At 57.1% G+C, this 18,595-nt stretch overlaps 6 protein-coding genes across 6 annotated transcripts; 2 read left to right on the plus strand and 4 right to left on the minus strand.

Moving 5' to 3' along the window:
• Positions 1–100: 100 nt before the first annotated feature.
• Positions 101–2,038, minus strand: BKA78DRAFT_322665 (uncharacterized protein). The gene is made up of 4 exons (XM_066889130.1): positions 1,872–2,038; positions 1,092–1,544; positions 677–1,042; positions 101–595 (listed from the first exon to the last, which is right to left on the minus strand). Exons 1-4 carry the CDS (start codon positions 1,947–1,949, stop codon positions 356–358), a joined length of 1,137 nt encoding a protein of 378 aa, XP_066741494.1. The 5' UTR covers positions 1,950–2,038; the 3' UTR covers positions 101–355.
• Positions 2,039–3,711: 1,673 nt separating this feature from the next.
• BKA78DRAFT_298530 (uncharacterized protein) lies at positions 3,712–7,758 on the minus strand (the record flags this gene model as incomplete). Its single annotated transcript, XM_066886920.1, has 3 exons — positions 3,712–5,697; positions 5,751–7,382; positions 7,432–7,758. 3 exons carry the CDS (start codon positions 7,756–7,758, stop codon positions 3,712–3,714), a joined length of 3,945 nt encoding a protein of 1,314 aa, XP_066741495.1.
• Positions 7,759–7,781: 23 nt separating this feature from the next.
• On the plus strand, positions 7,782–8,587 carry BKA78DRAFT_322675 (uncharacterized protein). The gene has a single exon (XM_066889131.1). The coding sequence runs from the start codon at positions 7,969–7,971 to the stop codon at positions 8,446–8,448; it is 480 nt and encodes a 159-aa protein (XP_066741496.1). The 5' UTR covers positions 7,782–7,968; the 3' UTR covers positions 8,449–8,587.
• Positions 8,588–11,353: 2,766 nt separating this feature from the next.
• Positions 11,354–13,505, plus strand: BKA78DRAFT_255422 (uncharacterized protein; the record flags this gene model as incomplete). The annotated part of the gene is made up of 5 exons (XM_066884996.1): positions 11,354–11,515; positions 11,563–11,633; positions 11,683–12,415; positions 12,474–13,141; positions 13,280–13,505. The coding sequence occupies 5 exons, from the start codon at positions 11,354–11,356 to the stop codon at positions 13,503–13,505; spliced, it is 1,860 nt and encodes a 619-aa protein (XP_066741497.1).
• Positions 13,506–16,308: 2,803 nt separating this feature from the next.
• BKA78DRAFT_192038 (uncharacterized protein) lies at positions 16,309–17,086 on the minus strand. The gene has a single exon (XM_066883598.1). It carries the CDS (start codon positions 16,978–16,980, stop codon positions 16,435–16,437), a length of 546 nt encoding a protein of 181 aa, XP_066741498.1. The 5' UTR covers positions 16,981–17,086; the 3' UTR covers positions 16,309–16,434.
• A 68-nt stretch (positions 17,087–17,154) lies between these two features.
• BKA78DRAFT_333139 (S-adenosyl-L-methionine-dependent methyltransferase) lies at positions 17,155–18,409 on the minus strand (the record flags this gene model as incomplete). The annotated part of the gene is made up of 4 exons (XM_066890054.1): positions 17,155–17,794; positions 17,849–17,938; positions 17,998–18,195; positions 18,363–18,409. 4 exons carry the CDS (start codon positions 18,407–18,409, stop codon positions 17,155–17,157), a joined length of 975 nt encoding a protein of 324 aa, XP_066741499.1.
• Positions 18,410–18,595: the final 186 nt, after the last annotated feature.

The raw sequence follows: 18,595 nt of genomic DNA on the forward strand, positions 1-18,595 counted from the left end.
AGGCATTGGCCGATAAGCTTTTTGCCTTATCGTAGCTAAGCTGCATGACAGCTGCTTTTGCCTTGTCGTACGCATCACAGTGGGATGACGAACATCAGCTCTGAAATCACAATCTTCAAATACGTGGTAGAGAAGCAACCATGTGCCTTTGAGTCAATTTGTACAGCTAAACCTCGCACAATTTTCGAGCTTCTTTCGACTCCATTCCATGCTCATCCGGACCAAAGCCATCGTCACAAGCAATTTTTGCTCTCCAATCGTAAGCCATACTCAGAGACACATTTTCCATCCCGGTAGAACCCATTTTCACCGCCCCCAGGAGCATACAAGGCCGTCTACGCCGTACAAACCCTCCTCAAGCCGTAGCGCCCTCGCTCTTGCGCTTGCGCTTGTTCTTCTTCTCCGGCGCAGGCGTTGCCGGAGCGGTAGCAGGCTCGGGGGCGGCGGCAGCGGCAGCAGGGGCAGCAGCAGTCTCCTCAGCAGCGGCGGCGCCCTTGGACTTCCTGTTGCGCTTCTTCTTAGGTTCCGCTTCCTCGACCTTGGGTTCGGCCGCCTTGGGCTGCTCGTCCTTGACCGCCGGCTTGGCCTCTTCCTTCTTTACCTTCTTGTCAGCCTTGGTTCGGATGACGGGAGTGCTGGTGGTACCAGCAGAAGGCAGGGGGATGGGGGTGCCAACCTGAGCCGGGGCAGGGGCCTGAGCGGCGGCGGCAGTGCCATTCTCCTTGGTCGTCTTGCGGCGCTTGTTGCCTCCCTTGGGCGTCTTGGTGTCGGCCGGAGGAGTTGGAGCCTTGGGTGGCGGTGTAGGCTCCTTCTCAGATTCCTCCTCTTCTTCAGACGAGGAATCGCCCGAGCTCGTCGTGGAGCCCTCTTCGGCGGGGGCGGCACCAGCATTGGCGTCATCAGCCATCTCAACATCCTCCTCCGTGGCCGCAGGAGACTCGCCCGTGGGCGCCTCGGCGCCAGCAGCCGCCTTTTCGGCCTTGTACTTCTCCATGTCCTTGAGGTACTGGTCGCGGTTCCTGCTGTACACTTCCTTCCAGCCCTGCGCAAGGTCAGAATAATTCGCAGCTGCAGCACAGGGAAAAGCTTACCGACTTCTCCGTATCGGAGAGAGCCTGCCAGCGCCTGTGGATCTCCTGCTCAATCTGGCCGGGCTGCGCATCGGGTCCAAGGTCCGACTTGACAATCGGACGCGCCGAGGCAGCATAGAGAAAGTAGATGGTCAGAGGCCTCTTGGGCTCATTGGGATCCTTCTCCTTCTTCTCCTTCTTCGCGCGCTTGCCCTTCTTATTTTCCTCGGTGGGCGCTGGAGCGGCGGCGGCGGCGGCGGTTGTGGCAGCGGGATCGATCGAGGCAGCAGCAGCAGCAACAGCGGGACTGGCGTTGCGCAGCGCGCCGGCGAGAATGTCGCCACCAAGCGGGTTGGAGATGCCAATGGTGTCGAGGCTGTGAGGAGTGGAGCCCAGCACCGAGTTGGTGTGCTTGATATAAGATCGAAGGAGATCGCTGACAGCCGTCTGTAACGTCGTGAGGCCCGTAACCACCTGGAGAAAGACAGACTCGTTAGGATACGCTTGAAGTAGGCCGAGGAGACGAAGCAGCGCGTCAATCACGGTCGTGAGCCGGCGAGAGAACGCGTCGAGGCCCACGCGGACCCGATGCGCCTGCGCCGGCGGAAATTGCGTCATGAGAGTAAACGACGGGACAAGTGTGCGGAATGGGGAAACGAATTGAGGAGAATGGCCATCTCTTATATCGCAAGGCAGCGAACTAAAGGACGAGGTTGTTGGGGGAGAGGCGCGTCGTGGACCAAAGCCAAATAACAGGCCAGCCGGGCAGGCGAGCGGGAGGAGGGTAGGGTCTCGACTTACAGAGTCACGGGTGCGGGCGAAATCCTCGACCGAAATCATCAACTCGGCCGTCTTTTCCTCTTTGCGCGGACGACCCATGGCTGCAAAAAACTGAAAAAAAGGACGCTGGCTGGGGGGTGATGTAGATGAAGGAGTTGATGGGGGAGGGTGGAGAAAGGGAGCGAAGGGAAACGCAAACAAGCCAGAAGCGACCGGGCACCCACTTGGGTTTTAACAGCGGCCACCCCCCTGTTTTTTGGGCGGTCACAGGCCCACACTCCGGCTCCAAATGCCCACCCTGCGCGGCTTCTGTTGCTCCATAGGCCTACTCACGCAGGCTCTCTTGTTTGCAGCCCTCGTGCACCACCAGCCCAGCCTGTCAACCCGCTAACTCGCGGCCCTCGTCCCAGCGCCCTTTTGCGCCTCACGCAGGGCCTCCTCTGCAACCGCATCGCTGCCGTAGGCCCCCTCGGCCTGTCTGTAACCGCCCACAGCACGCGCAATCGTCCAGCTGTTGTCCATGGCCTGCCGCTGCAGCACATCAGGCGCTGTGGTAGCACACCCGACCCCCCAATTTCTCATCGTTTCCTCTCTAACAGGCCCCAAAAGGCCCCAACTGCAGCACCCATCGCCGTCATCACGCCTCTGCGTCGTCGGCTCTGCTACATTCGAAACTCGCCCTTGTTGCTGATCCACTGTGATTCTTGCTGCTGGCAACCAATCCATCTGCCCTTTGCCATGCCGTATCTCCATCTCGCAAATGCCTCCGTGCCCTCTCTTCCTTGCCCATCACCCCATCGTCTCCACCGCCTGCCTGCACAAACAAATTGCACTGCCAAAAGTGACTGCTCATCACCACATGGCTTTCCTCCGTTGTCGCTGGTTGCGATGCTGCCTCCCTGTTGCACAACAGATGGAATTTTTCATCCATGGTCAATCTTTGCCTAGATGGTGCGTTTGTATCAGTCTCGGCTCAAAAGGGAAGCCTGTTATCTTTTGCAAGCTCGTCTGCCTGCTGTTGTCAAATCGCCCATCTTGCATCGTTCCATCACCTTTGCATCTTTCCCATCAGTAGATGCCAACCACGACAAGTGTTGATATCCTTGGTCGCTACACTTCACGGGAACCAAGATTGGAAATTTTCAAAGTTTTATCTACCTACTCGTCGTACCTCGTCATCCATGCCGTCCATCCGTGAATATCGCCCTCGGTGGAACCAGTCCTGCTATGCATTGGGGTATTTCGATCAAAGGGGAGAGAAGGAAAGGAAAAGTCAGAAAAGCAGAAAATCAGAGGGTGAGCCAGCAATTAGGCTCTCGATAATAGTCGTCCTCTCCCCGTGCCGCTAATGGACCCCGTCAACGATGCTCAAATTGCCAAGGACGCCGGATATGAGTGGCACCTGGCGCTCTGAAGAACCGTGGACAGGCCGGGTTGTAAAGAGGGAATTCAAAAAAGTACAGAGAAGTAGAAGTTGGACGGAAGTTGACGGAACGCGCCGGTGATGCCAATGGGGAACCGCGCGTCAAAACTTGTAGTGCCAGCCAAGCTCAAGCGAGAGCGGTGCAACGGTCAAGACTCCAGGGAGCCCAAGCGGCGCGCGCGTGTAGTCAATCGTCAATCGTCTGCGCAGGGAGCAATCGTCAGCACGCGCACATACACTCAAGGGTGATTTAGCTTACCATCGGCCATCAAAAGTCTTGCCAGCCAAATCAATGGCAGCATGCGACAAAAAACACTGCTGTGCATAGTGCAAGAAAAGAGGTGCGCTAGCCAACTCAATGGCAGCACTTGACAAAAGGAGAACTCAAAATCAATCCCGCATTAAACGGGAGTCTCCACGAGTGTACCAAGCGATCTCTCAAACAACATCCACCATCTTCAACACCCAGAAGATGAACAGCAGGACGACGCACTCGCCGATCGCGACGCCCAAGGCCGCCTTCTTCTGCTTCTTGCCAACGCATTGCACCTCGTTCTCAGTGAGATAGGGCATCAGCACGTCGAAGTGTCCAGTGTAGATGAGCAGACCGAAAGGCGCGAAGAGGCCGAAAATCCAGAAGATCTTCCAGGAGAGTTCTTCCTGGCGGTCGGGGGTGGTATCGAAGACGGGATACTCTGGGCGGGGACGGTCGGTCAAGCAAGGCGACGGGCAACGTCCGGGATGGCCAACGGTGGTAGGCGTGACCTGTGCGCCTTGTTCCCACCAGGGCATTTGGCCGGCTTCAATATCACTGGTCCTTCTGTGGCGACGGACTCGCGTGTGGGCGCTGGCATTGCTGTGCATGGCACTGTTGCTACCGAGGCGGAGCGGCAGGTGGGACTTCTGGCTGCGGACAGCAGCTCGTGGAGAGGCGCCTCTGCCATCTGTCTTCGGACTCGTCTTCGGTGGCTCTGGGAGCACCTTCCCATCAAGTCCCTCAGAGATGCGGCGGCGTTGCTCAAGACGCCTCTGAGCCAAGGTCTCGTCATAGTGAACTGAGCCGCGAGGCCGCTGGCGGCGCATCTCGCGCATCTCGTCGAGCCTGCGGTCGCCCGTACTAGCTGCAATAGAGGGAGATGAGACGTTGCTTTGACGGCTGGGAGTTCGGAGCACAGCTCTGTTTGAAAGCTTTCCAGCAACGCTTGGGAACACGGCAGCCATCGTTGATGGAGCCGACAGAGCGGCATCAATCCCCTCTGCGGTGGGACTGTAGAAGTGCTCATACTGCCTGTGACCTGGCAGGAGCGGAGTCCTCGAAGAGGTAGGGGAGCGAAGCTCGGGGTAGTACGGAGAGTGCAAGGCATGGCCCACAGGGCTCGAAGTTTGCTGCTCGAAGCTGCGCTGCGGAAGCAGAGGCGCATGAGGGGACGGAATCGGTCGAGCTGATTGAGGGCTTCCATGGCCAAGTTGGTTCGGCGGAAACGGCGAGCGTGGGAGAGGCGTCCATTGAGGGTCATGGAGCTGTGCATTGCCTGCACGAAGCTGATCCTCAGTTGGAAAAGCTCTCGAAAGGTCACCCTCCACGGAGTCAGCGAACAACTGCGACTCTCTGGGGAATCGAGGCATGTCTTTGCCGGGAGTCTTCATGGGCGAGTCCGTCGCGTCGCTCGTAGCGGCACTCTTCTTCTTATTGCGCCATGGGTTGGTGTCTGTCCGCTTGGGGATCAGATCTGCGGCTACAGACTTGCTGGGTGACAGCTGCTCAAATGAGGCCTTGCGACGGAGCGTCTGCTTTCCTTTGACATCTGCTGGCGAAGTCATCGGGCTGACATAGTTGTTGACTGCTGCGCTGTCTTGGACAAGCTGGCCTGCAGGTGACTGCTGTGACTTCGCGCTCGGGGAGACCTGACGAGCCCAAGTGGCGGGAACGTCGGCCGTGGAGGCTTCGTCAATCTGGAGGGCTCGCTGCGACTTGACACATGGAGATACTTTACGGTTCCAGATGGCTGGAATTTCGTCTGCAATGTCACCCGTGGCTGCAACGTCTTCATGGCCTTGGTGTTCACCATCGGCGTCGGGGGTTGCTGAGCGCTTCTCAAACGTGATGCCAGCCTCACCGAGGATGCCTCCGCCGCTGGAATTGGTCGAACAGCTCACCCAACTATCCCGATGATCCTGGCTGGCTGCGGCTTCGAGGTAAAAAGGATCCTCGCGCTCTATCGGGGAGCTCTGTGCGCTGCATTGGTCGATGATGCTCTGCAGGGGTGACTCGGGCAGGCCATCGCCGGGAGGGGGAGACAGATGCCTTGTGGTAAATTCTGAGACGGGGGAGCCGGAAGATGGAAACATGCTCAGCAGCCGATGGGTATCACCGTACGAGCCCTGGCCAGACAGGAGCTCGGTGGAGCCACGAGTAAAATTTGGCTGTTGCGGAATTGGCGCCAGGGGGGAGGCGACTGCGTTGGGGGTGCACCGACTCCGAACTCAGCGACATTGGTCTGGAGCCTCGGGAGCTGATGAGCGGCGGCAGGACTTTGGCGGGCAGAGATGGTGTCTGGGTCTTGGAGTTGCGCCGTCGATGCCTCCGGGGCAACGCAGATGTCCGGCGTGCTAGTATGAACATGCCGAAGACGGGCAATTCCATCGTCCTGGCCAGCCGCAAGGCTGTCGTGACGGCTATTGTCGAATGAGGCGGCGATAGAGGAGCCAGTCGGCCTGCCGATTGTGATGTCGTTGCCGTACCGATCAATGATGCTTCCGAGAGTCGTATCATTGTGACCGGGCTGGAGGGAGTTACGGGGAGAGCCGTATTGCCACATGTCCGCCGTCATGCTCATCTCAGTGGTATAGTCGGTGTTCTTGTTACGAACACCCCACGGAACGCTGCGTCTGTTACTGATTGGCCCGAAGAACGCAGAGTTGGGTGGGAGCCCGGAGTCCTGGTAGATTGACGATGCAGCCAGGCTGTAGGGTCGTGAAGCGCGCCTTGACTCGGGGTAGAGTGAAGAAGGTGCCAGACTGTAACGAGGCTCCGTCGGCCTCTCAGAGATTGATTCCCACGCGCTGTCATCGAGTGACGCACGATCCTCGACTTCCACTTCGTCGTCAGGCACGTTTTCATCATGCAGCAACGCCTCCTCCGAGACAGCGGCAAGACCGCGGCTCTTGATCGGGGTGCCGTCTGCGTTAAGCTCCTCCAACTCCTGGCCTTGGTCGTGCTTAGACTTCAATGGAGACTTGAGCTTGTCTCGAACCCGGTCCATGAAAGAGGGGCCCCGTGGGGTCTTGGACGGAGACGACAAGGTCGATGCTGGCAGACCGGCGCTCACGCTGCGGGGAGTCTCAATTGCGGATGGCTTGGGACGAGCAGGAGGGGAGGTGAGAGCATCAACACTTGCCATGCGGCGCTGCGGCGACTGAATGATGGTGTCGCGTGAACCATGTGCCTTCTGCTGCGCAATAGATGCGTAAGCAGTCTCAAGATCGTTGAAGATCTTCCGACTTTGGGGCTCTGATTTGTTAGTGGCGTCCTTTCGGACGCCGTCAGGTTTGCCAGCCATGTCTCCTGGGAGAAGGCCCTTGAGCAATGGAAGCCTATCAACGAGTTCATTTCCGGTCTCTAAATCGGGGTCTTCGGGGGGTTCAAAATTACTGTTAAAAAGGGACTGTCTTGGATTTACCAAGTCGAACGATGCACCGCGACAGTGAAATGTGGCTGGAGTCGCTGGGGGTGTGTCCGGAAGAACGAGACTTATATCCTGCTGTGGATGGGGTGATGCTGGCAGTACTTTTATATTGGAGGACCGAACACCAGACGGTGGCAACGGAAACGGGTATTTAGAGAGTGTGAAGGTCGAGCTCTCACTGAGCCCGGAACTTGACAGAAGATCTACACTCGATGGATCGGAGCAGAGAGAGTATCTTGGAGGCGGCTGTGCAAGTTTGATGTTGTCGGGGCGGGGCAAGCGTTTTCTTGATGCAAGCTTTTTTGCGAAGCCCAACGGGCGTTCCAGAAGATTGCTCGCGTCTTGAGGTGATGTGTGTCGAACGTCACCCGAGTGTGTACGGCAAAATGGGTCAAGCACCGGAGACTCAGGTGAGGGCGGTCCCTTCAAGATCATCAGCCAAGCCACGTCCACGAACAGTGTTTGAACTTACGAGAAGAGGTTGTGACTCGTCAGCGAGAGGGTTTCTCACCGGAGGGCCTTTGCCGTAGACTGAGGGCTGATGCGGCTCAACAAACGTCACCCGGGACGCGTGCGTTGCGGTTTTCAAGCTTGACGCGGCGGACTTGCGCTTGACGCGCTTGCTGCCAGCCAAATCTGAAGTGCAGGGAGAGGAGAGCTGCTTGCGATACTCGTGTAAAGACAACGGCTTAGGATGAGAAGAAACGGATGCTCGCGAGTGAAGAGAAGGGTGTGGAGAGGGTGTAGGAGTGCTAGGTGTAGCTGCACGCTGGTGCAGAGAGGCCATAAACGTCGCCATGGTCCGTGCTCTCGCTTAAGATGGCTAGCGTGGCGCTAATGGCGGTGCTCTACTGCCCAGCCACAGGTGAAGGAAGGTTCACCAGTAGCGTGCTGGCAAAGTTTCCTCTTCTTTGGAGTTTGCGTCTCTGTTGACATTTTACTGTCCTTGGAAGCTGTCCACGTCCAGGGGGCCACGGCCACGGCTATCTTCCGTCCGGTGAGGCCGTTGATGCTGAACAATACAAACAGGAATCCCAAGGGGGCCCAGCTGCTGACCAGCACTGTATGCTACTGGCTTCTGGTTGACCATCAGACAGTTTCGGACGCGGATCAAGGGAATCCAGCTACCCTCTGTTCTCCAGGCTCAGACTCATCTTTCGCCGACTTCTCTCCAGGCTCCTGCGATATCGGTCCCTTGCTCTTGATCGTACGCACCCAGACCTCCAGCAGCAACCCGCGTCAAGAAATGGAACGGGAAAGATCGGTAAAAGGTGTCAAACAAACCGACGGCGGCCCAGAGGACGGATGGCTCGATGTCCCCGGAAATGACGTTGAGAACGCAGGAGACGAAGAGAAAGAGGAGATAGAGGACACGGAGAGGACACGGAGAAGACACGAAGTCAAGGTGGGTGTGGAAAGATCAGAATCGCAAGAGGAAGCAGCAAAGCATGGCTGCTTGAAGCGAAAGAGGAAGCAGCGGATGCCATGAGATAAAGAGACGAGGTGGGCAAAGGACCCCACAGCCAAAAGAAAAGTTTCCAACGGACGTCGAGAAGGAGCAAATCCGCGTGTCTGGACGCGTGCCCAACCACTCGAGGGCGGGTTGTACATGATGATTCGAAGATGTGTGGTCGGCGTTACCTTGCACCAGGCTCTGTCCCTGGTCCCCCATCTACACGGCCACGGGGTGCGTCCAATCAGCAGCCAGAAGTGGCTTTAGACGTGAAGGTGCCTGCGCAGGAGCCGTACGCCGCCTGTCGGACCTGCACCAATCAATCAGGGCGACAGCTAGCCCATGTCATCCGCAATGGCAGTCAGAGTCGCGCGTGTGGAGCCAATACACGGCCGCAAAGGCCTGTAGCAGTGGGTTGCCATCAAGGCGGAGGCCGCGGATACGGTCAGCGGTAGCTGACAGGGCATGAGCTAAGACAATCGTCGGCGTGGAGCCACGGTGAAGAAGGAAAATACGGGCTTGGGGATGGCCATTGGTCACGCGCAACATGGCAAAGAGTGTAAGAGGAGACGTTGGTTCGCGATGCGCGAGTCGCCAAAATCCTAGCGCGCCCGGCCCCCATCATTAGTTAACCGAGAACCAGTTTCAACGTCGACCCATCAACGCCTGTGCCGCTTCTTTTACTTTGGTACCTGCAGAACGCTGACCAGCTAGACAAAGGCTTCGCATCGTCCGCTGGGTCGCTCGCACTCAATCTCAGCGTCCACGGGTGCTTCGTTCAACATGTGACATTGGGAACATCAAGAGCTGCTGAGCAACCCGGAATCAACCTTATTCCAGGACACTGCATCGGAGAATTCATTGACCTGCAGATCTTGTCTGCGTCGAATCAAGCTTCTCATCAAAGACTGTACAACCACGTCCAGTCATGATGCGCGCCGGTGAATGCAGAGCAGAAGCCATGGACTTCCAAGCGTGCATCAGGCCGAGGACGGTGGCGGAAGCCTTGGAAAGAGCTGGGAAAAGAAGGAAGAGCAGTGTTGGCCACATATGGAAGGTCCAAAGTCACGGGGCTCCGGAGGCAGGAAGCACCAATCCACCCAGGCTCTTCGGGATGCAAACCTCCCTGAATCTCTCATGTGCAGCGTGTCACTGGTTCCATCCAACTTCTTATCTATTATCATCTATCGTCCCTCTCCTTATCCTCTACGGCAGGATTTTGACTCCTCTAAGCAATTGTCTGGACGACTCCGCCCCTAACAATCATCGTCGAGTACCTGCCGATTCTACCTCACTCCGCACCCTGAGTCAAATCCACTGAATCGAGAAATGCCGAGTCGCTCATTTTCGCATCGATTTTCCTATTGAAGTAGAGGTTACACCTCATCCTCCGTAAGATCAGGGGATGAGCATGGACAAGCACGGCGCCAGGCCTCAAGACTGTGTCCCGCGGATGGGAAATGAAGGCCTCCTCCGCAGGCGGCACAAGCGCGTCGACTCTGCATCTATGCGCGACAATTCTCGGGTCCATTCACATTCAGAAGGCGAGGACAATGAGGATGCCAAGTCCATCAGCTCTGTCAACTCCTTTGCATCGAGCGGCATCTCAAAGTTGAGCGCACCTCGAAGAAAGCTGCCTTGGCTTGCCGACCATGAATCAGCACTTGCCAGCGGGAGTCTTGAGTCTTCGCCGGCAGCTGTCAGCTCTCGCAGTCCGATGAGCGGCGCTGGCTCGTCCATATCAAGCGTTGGAAAATCACCTCCAGGATCGCCGCCTGCCAAAAGGCTGAAGCCCATTCTCAAGACCAAGGACCCTTCCTCGCCTCCTACATTGACTTTGACCTCGTACACACCTTCTGTCTACAGCGCCGCGGCGACTGGCTCAGAGGACGCCCAGCTTTCAGTCTCTCATGCCAGGACAAGATCTTCATACGAAGCACTGCTTGGGCCTGGGAAACCACTTGACAACGTTACCGAGTCAAGTCAATCGGACGGGTCCGAATTTGAGATCGGTCTCGAAGCGAGCAATCGCAGGTCAGACATGGTCGGTGATGCTGCAGCAGACAGAATCCCGTCTCCCTTTGTGCATCCCGTCGAACTTTCTCCTTCTCCGCTGTCTCCTGCTCCGAATCGGCCATCGAGTGGATCTCAGAGTCCCGTCCAACCAACAGCAGTTGATCCAGGGCTACAACGCGCTATCACAGGGCTAGAGAATCTGATCAAGCAACCTGGAGATCCCCCCGGAGCTGTTCCAGGTCCTTCTCGATCTCTCCCAAGTAGATCTTCCGTCGCGTCAAAGATGGAGCCACTAGTCATCTCAAGCTCGGAAAGTGTGCCGGCCACTCCCGCTCCATTCAGGACTCCTACTGGAATTTCGAGGCGCGACATGGCAGGCAACATCAAACGACCTTCGGTTTCGAGCAATGTGGTTCAGCCGCTCGGCACCAATGCTTCTCAGCCACCATCCCCGATCGTCGTCTCGCCTGAGAATTTTCAGAGACGTCCTTCAGGGAAATCAATGGTGAACGATTGGGCCTATGTCAATCATGGCAGAGCACAATCTAGCCCGTCGGGCCCATCCTCGTCATCAGACTCCGATCTCGAAAAAGGGCGACAAGAAAGCACGCATTGGCGTGCGTGGCACAACAATCTCAAGCGTCCCCATTACCGAGAAGATCGCGGCTACGTGGATCGGCACTACCATCCAGACGACCCGCAACCGAATCACCACCATCACAAGTCGCAGCTGGACCCGGAAAGCTCGATGAGGCAAAGGAAGAGACCTACGCGGCGCCATCAAGATCATTCGCATCACTCAGAGCCAGGCCGTACAGACAGAGTCATCCAGCGGAGAAAAGAGAACCGAAGCGAGCACCGCGAACGTTATGGTCGGCAACCAAAAAAGCATCGCGAGCCTCGAGTGGCATACGTGGACGATGGAATGATTGCACGGCCCGGTGTGAATGGACCTAGCACGTGGGACCTATTCAAGCGACATCGACGGCAGCCCCTGGCCAGGAATTGGGGAAAGACGAAGAAGAGAATTTGCGCGGCGATAGCGTGCATCAATACTGCCCTGATTGGTTTTCTGGTTGGAGTTTATGTGAGTAAAAGCAGGTTCGTATGCAAGCACCGACTGACTTGGACCAGTCCGGAGAGGTACCACGAATCCAGTACGTCGTCGCTGACCAGAGCCACTCCGTGGTGTGGGGCAACGTTGGGTATGTGCAAAGCCTGCAGGATTCTAGCCAACTCTGACCTTTGAGATAGACTCTACCTCGGACTCGCCATAACGACATCTCTTTTCTGGCCTCTTCCTCTTCTCCATGGCCGAAAGCCTTACACGCTTGGCGCTTTGGCAATTCTGTTGCCTCTTCAATTCCCCCAGGCTCTCGCTATTGGCAGGCTCAGGGGTCCAGATCGGCTCTATCGCATTGGGTTGCTTCTTCCTAGAGCCTTTACCGGTCTCGTCCTGGGCTTCGCCAACATCAATGTCTTTACTACCCTTCTGGATCTTTTTGGTGCCTCCCTTCAGAGTGCGTATCCCCACCAAGAACTGGTGTTTGTTCACGACGTGCGACGCCATGGCGGAGGCATGGGATTGTGGCTGGGCATTTGGTCGTGGTGCTTCATGGCCAGCATCGCCGTGGGCTTCCTCATCGGCGCTGTCATTATTGGGGAGCTAAATCCAGCCTGGGGCTTCTACATTGTCATCATCGTAATCGCTTCGGTCATGATGCTCAACGTTCTGGCGCCGGAAACTCGACGAGCACGTTTTCGCCGGTCGACTATTGAAGTTGTCGATCCCAAGTCCGATTTCATCTATCGACAGGTCGTCCAAGGCGAAATTAAGCTTCACATCTCCGCCGAAGGACCAAGATGGTGGGGTGACGAAGTCATTGCTGGTGTTCGGCTCTCCTTTCGCATGATCTACCAGCTGGGCTTCAGTGTTCTCGCCCTCTACATCAGTTGGATCTACGCGCAGTTTGTCCTCCTCATTGTCGTAAGTCCTCCGCCACGCTCTTCATGTGGCACGTACTAACCATTTGTAACCTTCAAAGCTTCTTGGTGCTCTTCTCTCGCGCGAATACATGCTCGAACCTCGCTACGTCGGTGCAGGTGTTGCTACTCTCGCCCTTGGCGCTCTTCTCGCCATTCCTCTGACCAAAGCCGGCCTATTCTCCCGCGAACGCACTCATGGGCCTCGAACCGACAGCATGACGCTCGAGACTGAAATTACCTGGACAAGCCACATGACGCGCCGCATCCTCTTCACCACCTGCCTACCTCTCTCCGGACTCGCCTACACACTCACGTCCATGGGCACCAGCCTAAACTGGGCCGTTCCCGTCGTCTTTGCCGGCGTGGTCGGCTTCCTCAGCACGCTCGCCTGCGCCGAATGCATCGGCCTCCTGATGGAAGCCTTTGACACATGCGACCTCCAGCCGGGCGTCAACAGCCGCCACCGGCTCGTCAGCGCCCCCGAAGAGACGCGCCGCCGCCGCACAAACTACTCGTGCTTCCCGCGCGTCACGGCCGGCTTCTTCGTCGCGCAAACCGCCGCCTTTGTCCTCGCGGCCGCCGCAACCCTCGTCGGCGGCATGATGACGCGCCGCTGGGGCGCGCAGGCCAGCACCGGCATCGTCTCGGGTATCCTGCTCGGCCTGACCATCGCCCTTACCGCCGTCATGTGGCGCTTCCGGAAGGTCCAAGTCATCCCGGACAACGCGTTTGGCGGCGGCAGCCTCGGTGCGGGCGCGCCGCGCGAATGGCGCGAGGCCATGGAGGCGGCGACGCCGGGACAGCAACCGCGTAGGCGCCGCAGAACGAAGAGCCATGTCACAAGCGACGGCAGCAGCAGTGACAGCAGTGGCGCCGACGGTGACGCTGAGGGCGAGTGCGTGCGGGAGAAGGAGGCGGCGGCGGGCGGCGAACTTCGGGATGACTGGAAGCCCGTCATTTTGGGCAATCCGTCGGGCAAGGTGCGCCGCATGAATGTGCTGGAGCTGGGCCAGTGGAGTCGGTGGAGCGAGATCAGAAGGTTGAATCGGCTGTTGAATGAGCGGGGGGCGAGTGAGTGGCGGGATGTTTGAGGGGGTGTGTGAGGGGTTGGATGCTTGGGCTACCTGTAGGTGTAAGGGGGCGACGATAGATTGTTTGAGGTCCTGGTGGTCTTGAAGACTAGTGGTGCCTGAATCAAGTATTCCTATGCCTCGACTTGATGGTGTGCTCCATATTCCATCAGTCAACAGAGGTATTTGGCAGCAGGAAGTCGGCCAATCATCACCGTGACATGTCTCCTTCTCCCGCGCGGCTCTCCATGTCCGTCTTCCACCACCACCACCATCACCATCATCGGCGCAAGAAAGATGGGACTCGAGTACGCGGACGGGGCTGACGACTGCCAAACCTTTTTAACTGTACATGCCTAGAGGTTCCCCGGGAGCCCAACTACTGTCTCCCCTCTCCCCTGGACGTGCGGTGGCGCCTGACAGAGACCGTCTTTGACTGGCGATTCGGCTTTCCAACATCGGATCCATAAATCAAGAACAAGAAAAACAAAAAAAAAAAAAAAAAAGTCACCGTGTTGGTTGGCAGTTGGCACCAGCGCCACCGAGAGGTAAGACGGCAGTTACGTCTATATATCCTAGCGCGTGTAGTGGCTGGCTGGCTGCTACTAACTAAACCACGCGTAGTTATTAATATGCTTGAAGTCTTTATCCGACAATGACTTTTTTTTTTTTTTTTTGCGGGCAACGCAGCAGACTTGGGGTTGTTGGTGTGAGAGGCGTGATTGGTAGGGGTTTGTTCTCTGTTTTTATCTATAGATGCCATTTTATATGTGATTTGGCTAATTGATGCGTGGATGCCGCGAGCGAGAAATTGAGTTTAGCCCCTAAGCTGTAGGTGCTGTTCTGATAGATACCGCGTAACTGACAAATGTGTCTGTGTCTATTTTTACATGCATGATGCGCCTGTGGCTCGCTGTCCTCTTCTGCCATGCTCCCGCATCTACCTGCATCCAGTCCTTACTTGGTAGCAGCAGCACCATCATCCACGCCCCTCCCAGCGCCGACGGTCCACTCCTGACGGGCCACTGGCCAGTGACATGGTCTTAGCAACCTAGCCTCTTCTAAATCTCGCCCCTGCGTCGACGGGTACACAGCCACACTACAAAAAGCAGCGCAACGGCAAGTATGAAACTGATGGCGAAGAGAATGGCGGTCTGAGCAGGGTTCATGGTTGCGCTTGGGTGGTGGTGAGTGGTGTATTGTGCGTGCTAGGGGGGGCGTCTGAGCTGGATGATGATGATGATGATGATGATGATCTGGTTAGTTGTCAGTTGAGAATGATTTGTTGAGGCTGGCTAGCTGGCTGTGTACGCACGTTTCAGGCTTTGGGGAGAAGATATTGCTTTGCTTGTGTGTGTTTCGCTGCGGTCTGGATGGGCTTATAGACGGACGCGCGGACGCAGGCAGCTCTTCCTCGGTGGTGGGATGGGAAAGGGGTCGATGCTGCAGCCTAGAGGAACTAGTCGTGTTAAAAGCTCTGAGCAGACCACTGCCCATTTTTATCTCCTCTTCCTCTCGCATTCTGCCCCTTACCGGTGCCGCTCAAAGACCTGTTGGTTAAGTTCATCATTATAAGTGCACCAGAGCCGCTCATCTCACACCAACACGTGTTGGGTGCACCTTTTCTCTTTAAAAGCAGGAGACTGGTCGCCATCGACGCAGGGCAATTCTTGTTGCAATAGTCTCTGGGGCGTACGAGTTAGCCGCGGAGGTCTGCACGGAGGTCGTGTGTGTCTGAGGTGTTTGTTGGAAGTCATCCCGTTGGCGCTCGCAGTCCGATGCGTCTCGGACTTGTCACGCAGATGGAGGGAGGCTTCTAGGCATCGTCGCCTTACGTGACAGCGTAAAGACGCATGTGCAACACACCTGAACGTGCAGTCAGGGCGCGAGAGGAAAGGAAGAGAAGAGAAGGAGAAGAGGAAGGGGAAGGGCAAGGGAGGGAGGGGGCTTTGTCTGTCTTCTGTGTGCAATACCCACACCCACATGCCCGCGGCCAACACCACACCGCGCCACGCTACGCCATGCCATGCTTGAGGCAGGGGACCTTGCCTAGTCGGTCAACTGGCGTGTGACCTTCCTGGTTGGTTGGTTGGTTGGTTTGCTGGTGGGTAGGTTGGTTGCTTATCCTCCCTCTGTCGCCGGATTTCCTTTCTCTCAGTGACTGAATGACATGCCAACCAACCAACCAACCAACCAACCATATCTGCCCACTCATTCTCAGTCAATCAGCACCCGTAAAAGAAAGAAAGGAAATCGTAATGCAAGTGGACGTAGACAACGGCGTTGTTCAAGAGCTTGGGACAAAGCCGCAAAACATTGGAGCGCAAGACAATACAATGAAACACAATGCCATGCGCTGCGCTGGCTGGCCCGCCCCACCACCCTTCAAGGGAAAAGGAACAAAGCGAGCGACAAGAAAAGTGCAGAGGGGGGAGAGAGGTGTAAAGAAAGGAACAAACAAAGCCACAAGGCACAAAGAGAAAGAAAGAGGCAGTGCCAGTGCCGACAGTGAGCAGATGAGGAGAGGAGAGGTGGACGCGCCCGCGGGTACAAGGTAGACAGACTACAAAGGCCCATACGTATATGTACCTGACCACCTCCCTCGCTCCCTCCCTGCTTGCTTGCTTGCTTGCTTGTCTGACCGATTATTCGAAACGAAGCAAAAGCAAGAAAGACGAAGTAAAAAAAGGGTACATACACATAGTACGCAGGCCGTACGGTACAGCGCAGTGTGGTGCATACATACATGCATACATACAGATAGGCGTACCTCTAACCTACTACTCAAACGACCCTCACCTCGTCCTCCCTCCCTCCCTCGCAACAACTCAACCAACTGCTCAACGACCCCAACCCCGCCATGTGCACCTACAAAGTGCTCAAATACGCCTGCGGGCATAGCTACGAGATGCGGCTGCACGCGTGCATCGCGTCGATGCTGTCGTCCTCTTCACACACCACTACCACCAACACCTCGTCCTTCAGCGAGCACAATGACACCGAGGTCGAGACGTGTCCCATCCACACGGCGCGCGTCAAAAAGGTTGCGCGGGCGTGCGGGCAGCGGTGCGGCGAGAGGGGCGGCGTCGACGAGCCGGAGCACCAGGAGAGGGGGGGCTGTCGGGCGTGGGTGTTTGGGTGAGACGTGAGCCGACGACGCGAGTGGGAACTTGGGCGATTCTTGGTCAACAGGAGAAGAAGAAGGAGAATTTGGACAGGCCGAGCTGTGGAGGTGGCTTGGAGATGATGGGGGTGAGGTTGACGAGGGGAAGGTGCATGGGCTGGGCTGGCTGGGCTGGGCAGGCTGGTTTGACGGGGCGAAATTGCTTGGATAAATCTCTTGATTCTTTTCTGTATTTGGACACGCAGGCCGTGTGAATGACGAAGAAAGATTGCAAAAGTGCAGCAGTATTGCAGTCCAAGGGTGAAAGGTTGCGGGTATATTGGAAAGATGAAATGCCGAAAGAAGCCCCGGATGCGAAAAAAAGCAAGTCATGATCGACGGACCCTGAATCCATACAATGCCAATGCAGAATATCTTCACGGGCTGTTGCTGTTGCTCCTGCTAATGCGATCCGGCGACGGGGCTTGCTGGTCTTCCAGAGGCTTTTGGGCAAACACGTTGTACCTGCCGTGGCATTAGCAAAGGTCATGGTCGCGCCCGTGCGACTTACATGACCCAGTAGTAGTGCTTTGACCGGTCGTTGATGTCTTTTCGCACGTCTACCAGGAACAATTCGACTTCCTCTCTCGACCAGCCTAGCTGCCGCGTGAACAGCGCCAAGCTGATGCCTTGGAGGCCCTGGGAGAGATTTTCAAGCGTCCAGACGCCGATTTGTTTCTGCTTCTTCCCCCTCGGCCACGAGCCAATCGCCCACTTGATGCATTCCTCCTTGATGTTGATGAAGCCCTGCTCGCTCAGCATGCCGCCAAATTTGGTCCCAGCCTCGGTGTCGATGCCGCCCTTTCCAGCAGCCTCGCGCACCAGATGCGACCATGTTGCCAGCGGGTCGTCGGGGCCGACGCTGTCATCGTCGCAGCGCACCGGCAGGCAGACATCCTGCACCTCGACCCAGCCGCCGGGCGCAAGGTGCTGCCAGGCCTGCTCAAAGAAGCGCCGCCAGTCGTGCATGCCTAGAATCAGCATGCGCGCGTGGACAAAGTCGAACGGCGTGCCGCCAAAGTCCCAATCTCTTTCGGCGTCGTCGACCCAGAACTGGCAGTTTGGCGGCGTCCATTCGGGCTGGATGGGCGACAGGTCCGTCCCGATGACGTGGGAGGAGGGGTGCTCTTCCGCAAACTCGATTGCCCTGCGACGAGGAGTCAGGAACAGACGCAGGGACACGACGAATGGGAGCGCCTACCAGATGCCGGAGCCGGTGCCAATGTCCAGCACGCGGTGAATGTCGGGGGCCAAAGGAGCGGCGTAAAGTGCGCCGTCAAGAGTCATGCGCCTGGGCGGATCATCAGAGTTTGAGACTCTTTTGCGATTAGCTTGCGGCGTTGGACGTACCACACATGGTGCTGGAGGTCCAGGCGGTCAGCCTCGTCCTCGTCGTTGGGCAGCCAGTATTGGTCCTCGCGAAAGGCATGGTAGCGACGGCCGAACTCGAAGCGGTAGTCTTGGACTTGGGAGTTGAGCGAGGTGGTGACGGAATTGGCGGACGACGAGCCTATGGCCGAGTCGGAGTCGGTCGTGTCGTTGTCGGGGCTGCGCAGAATGTGACTTCGGTCGCTGCTGCTGTCGACCTCGAGGTCGTAGCCGTGGCTGGCGAGGAGGTGTTGTTGGATGGTGTCGTTGTGGGTTGAGTTTAGGTGTTGACCAGGGTCCAGCGCCAAGTCGCAGCTAGGCGTCCGGGGTAGCGGCTCACTTGGAACGGCGGCAGCATCGTCGTCGTGGCTTGCACCTCTGGCGCGCTGATCATGCTGGATGGGGTGCGTCATGGCAGCAAGTGTGAGAAGAGGCCCGGGGACATATTGTGCGTAGGGGGTATCATGGCGAGGAGGCCAAAGGGGCGGGGCATGCGGCGCTGACAGACGGCGCAAGACAAGAAGCGGGCGGGCAGCCAGTAAGACGAGACAAAGTCGAGGTGAAGGAGCAGTCGTGAAGT

This window comes from Phyllosticta capitalensis (assembly GCF_038381095.1).
Source record: "Phyllosticta capitalensis strain CBS 128856 chromosome Unknown BKA78scaffold_9, whole genome shotgun sequence".
Classification (NCBI taxonomy): Eukaryota; Fungi; Ascomycota; class Dothideomycetes; order Botryosphaeriales; family Phyllostictaceae; genus Phyllosticta; species Phyllosticta capitalensis.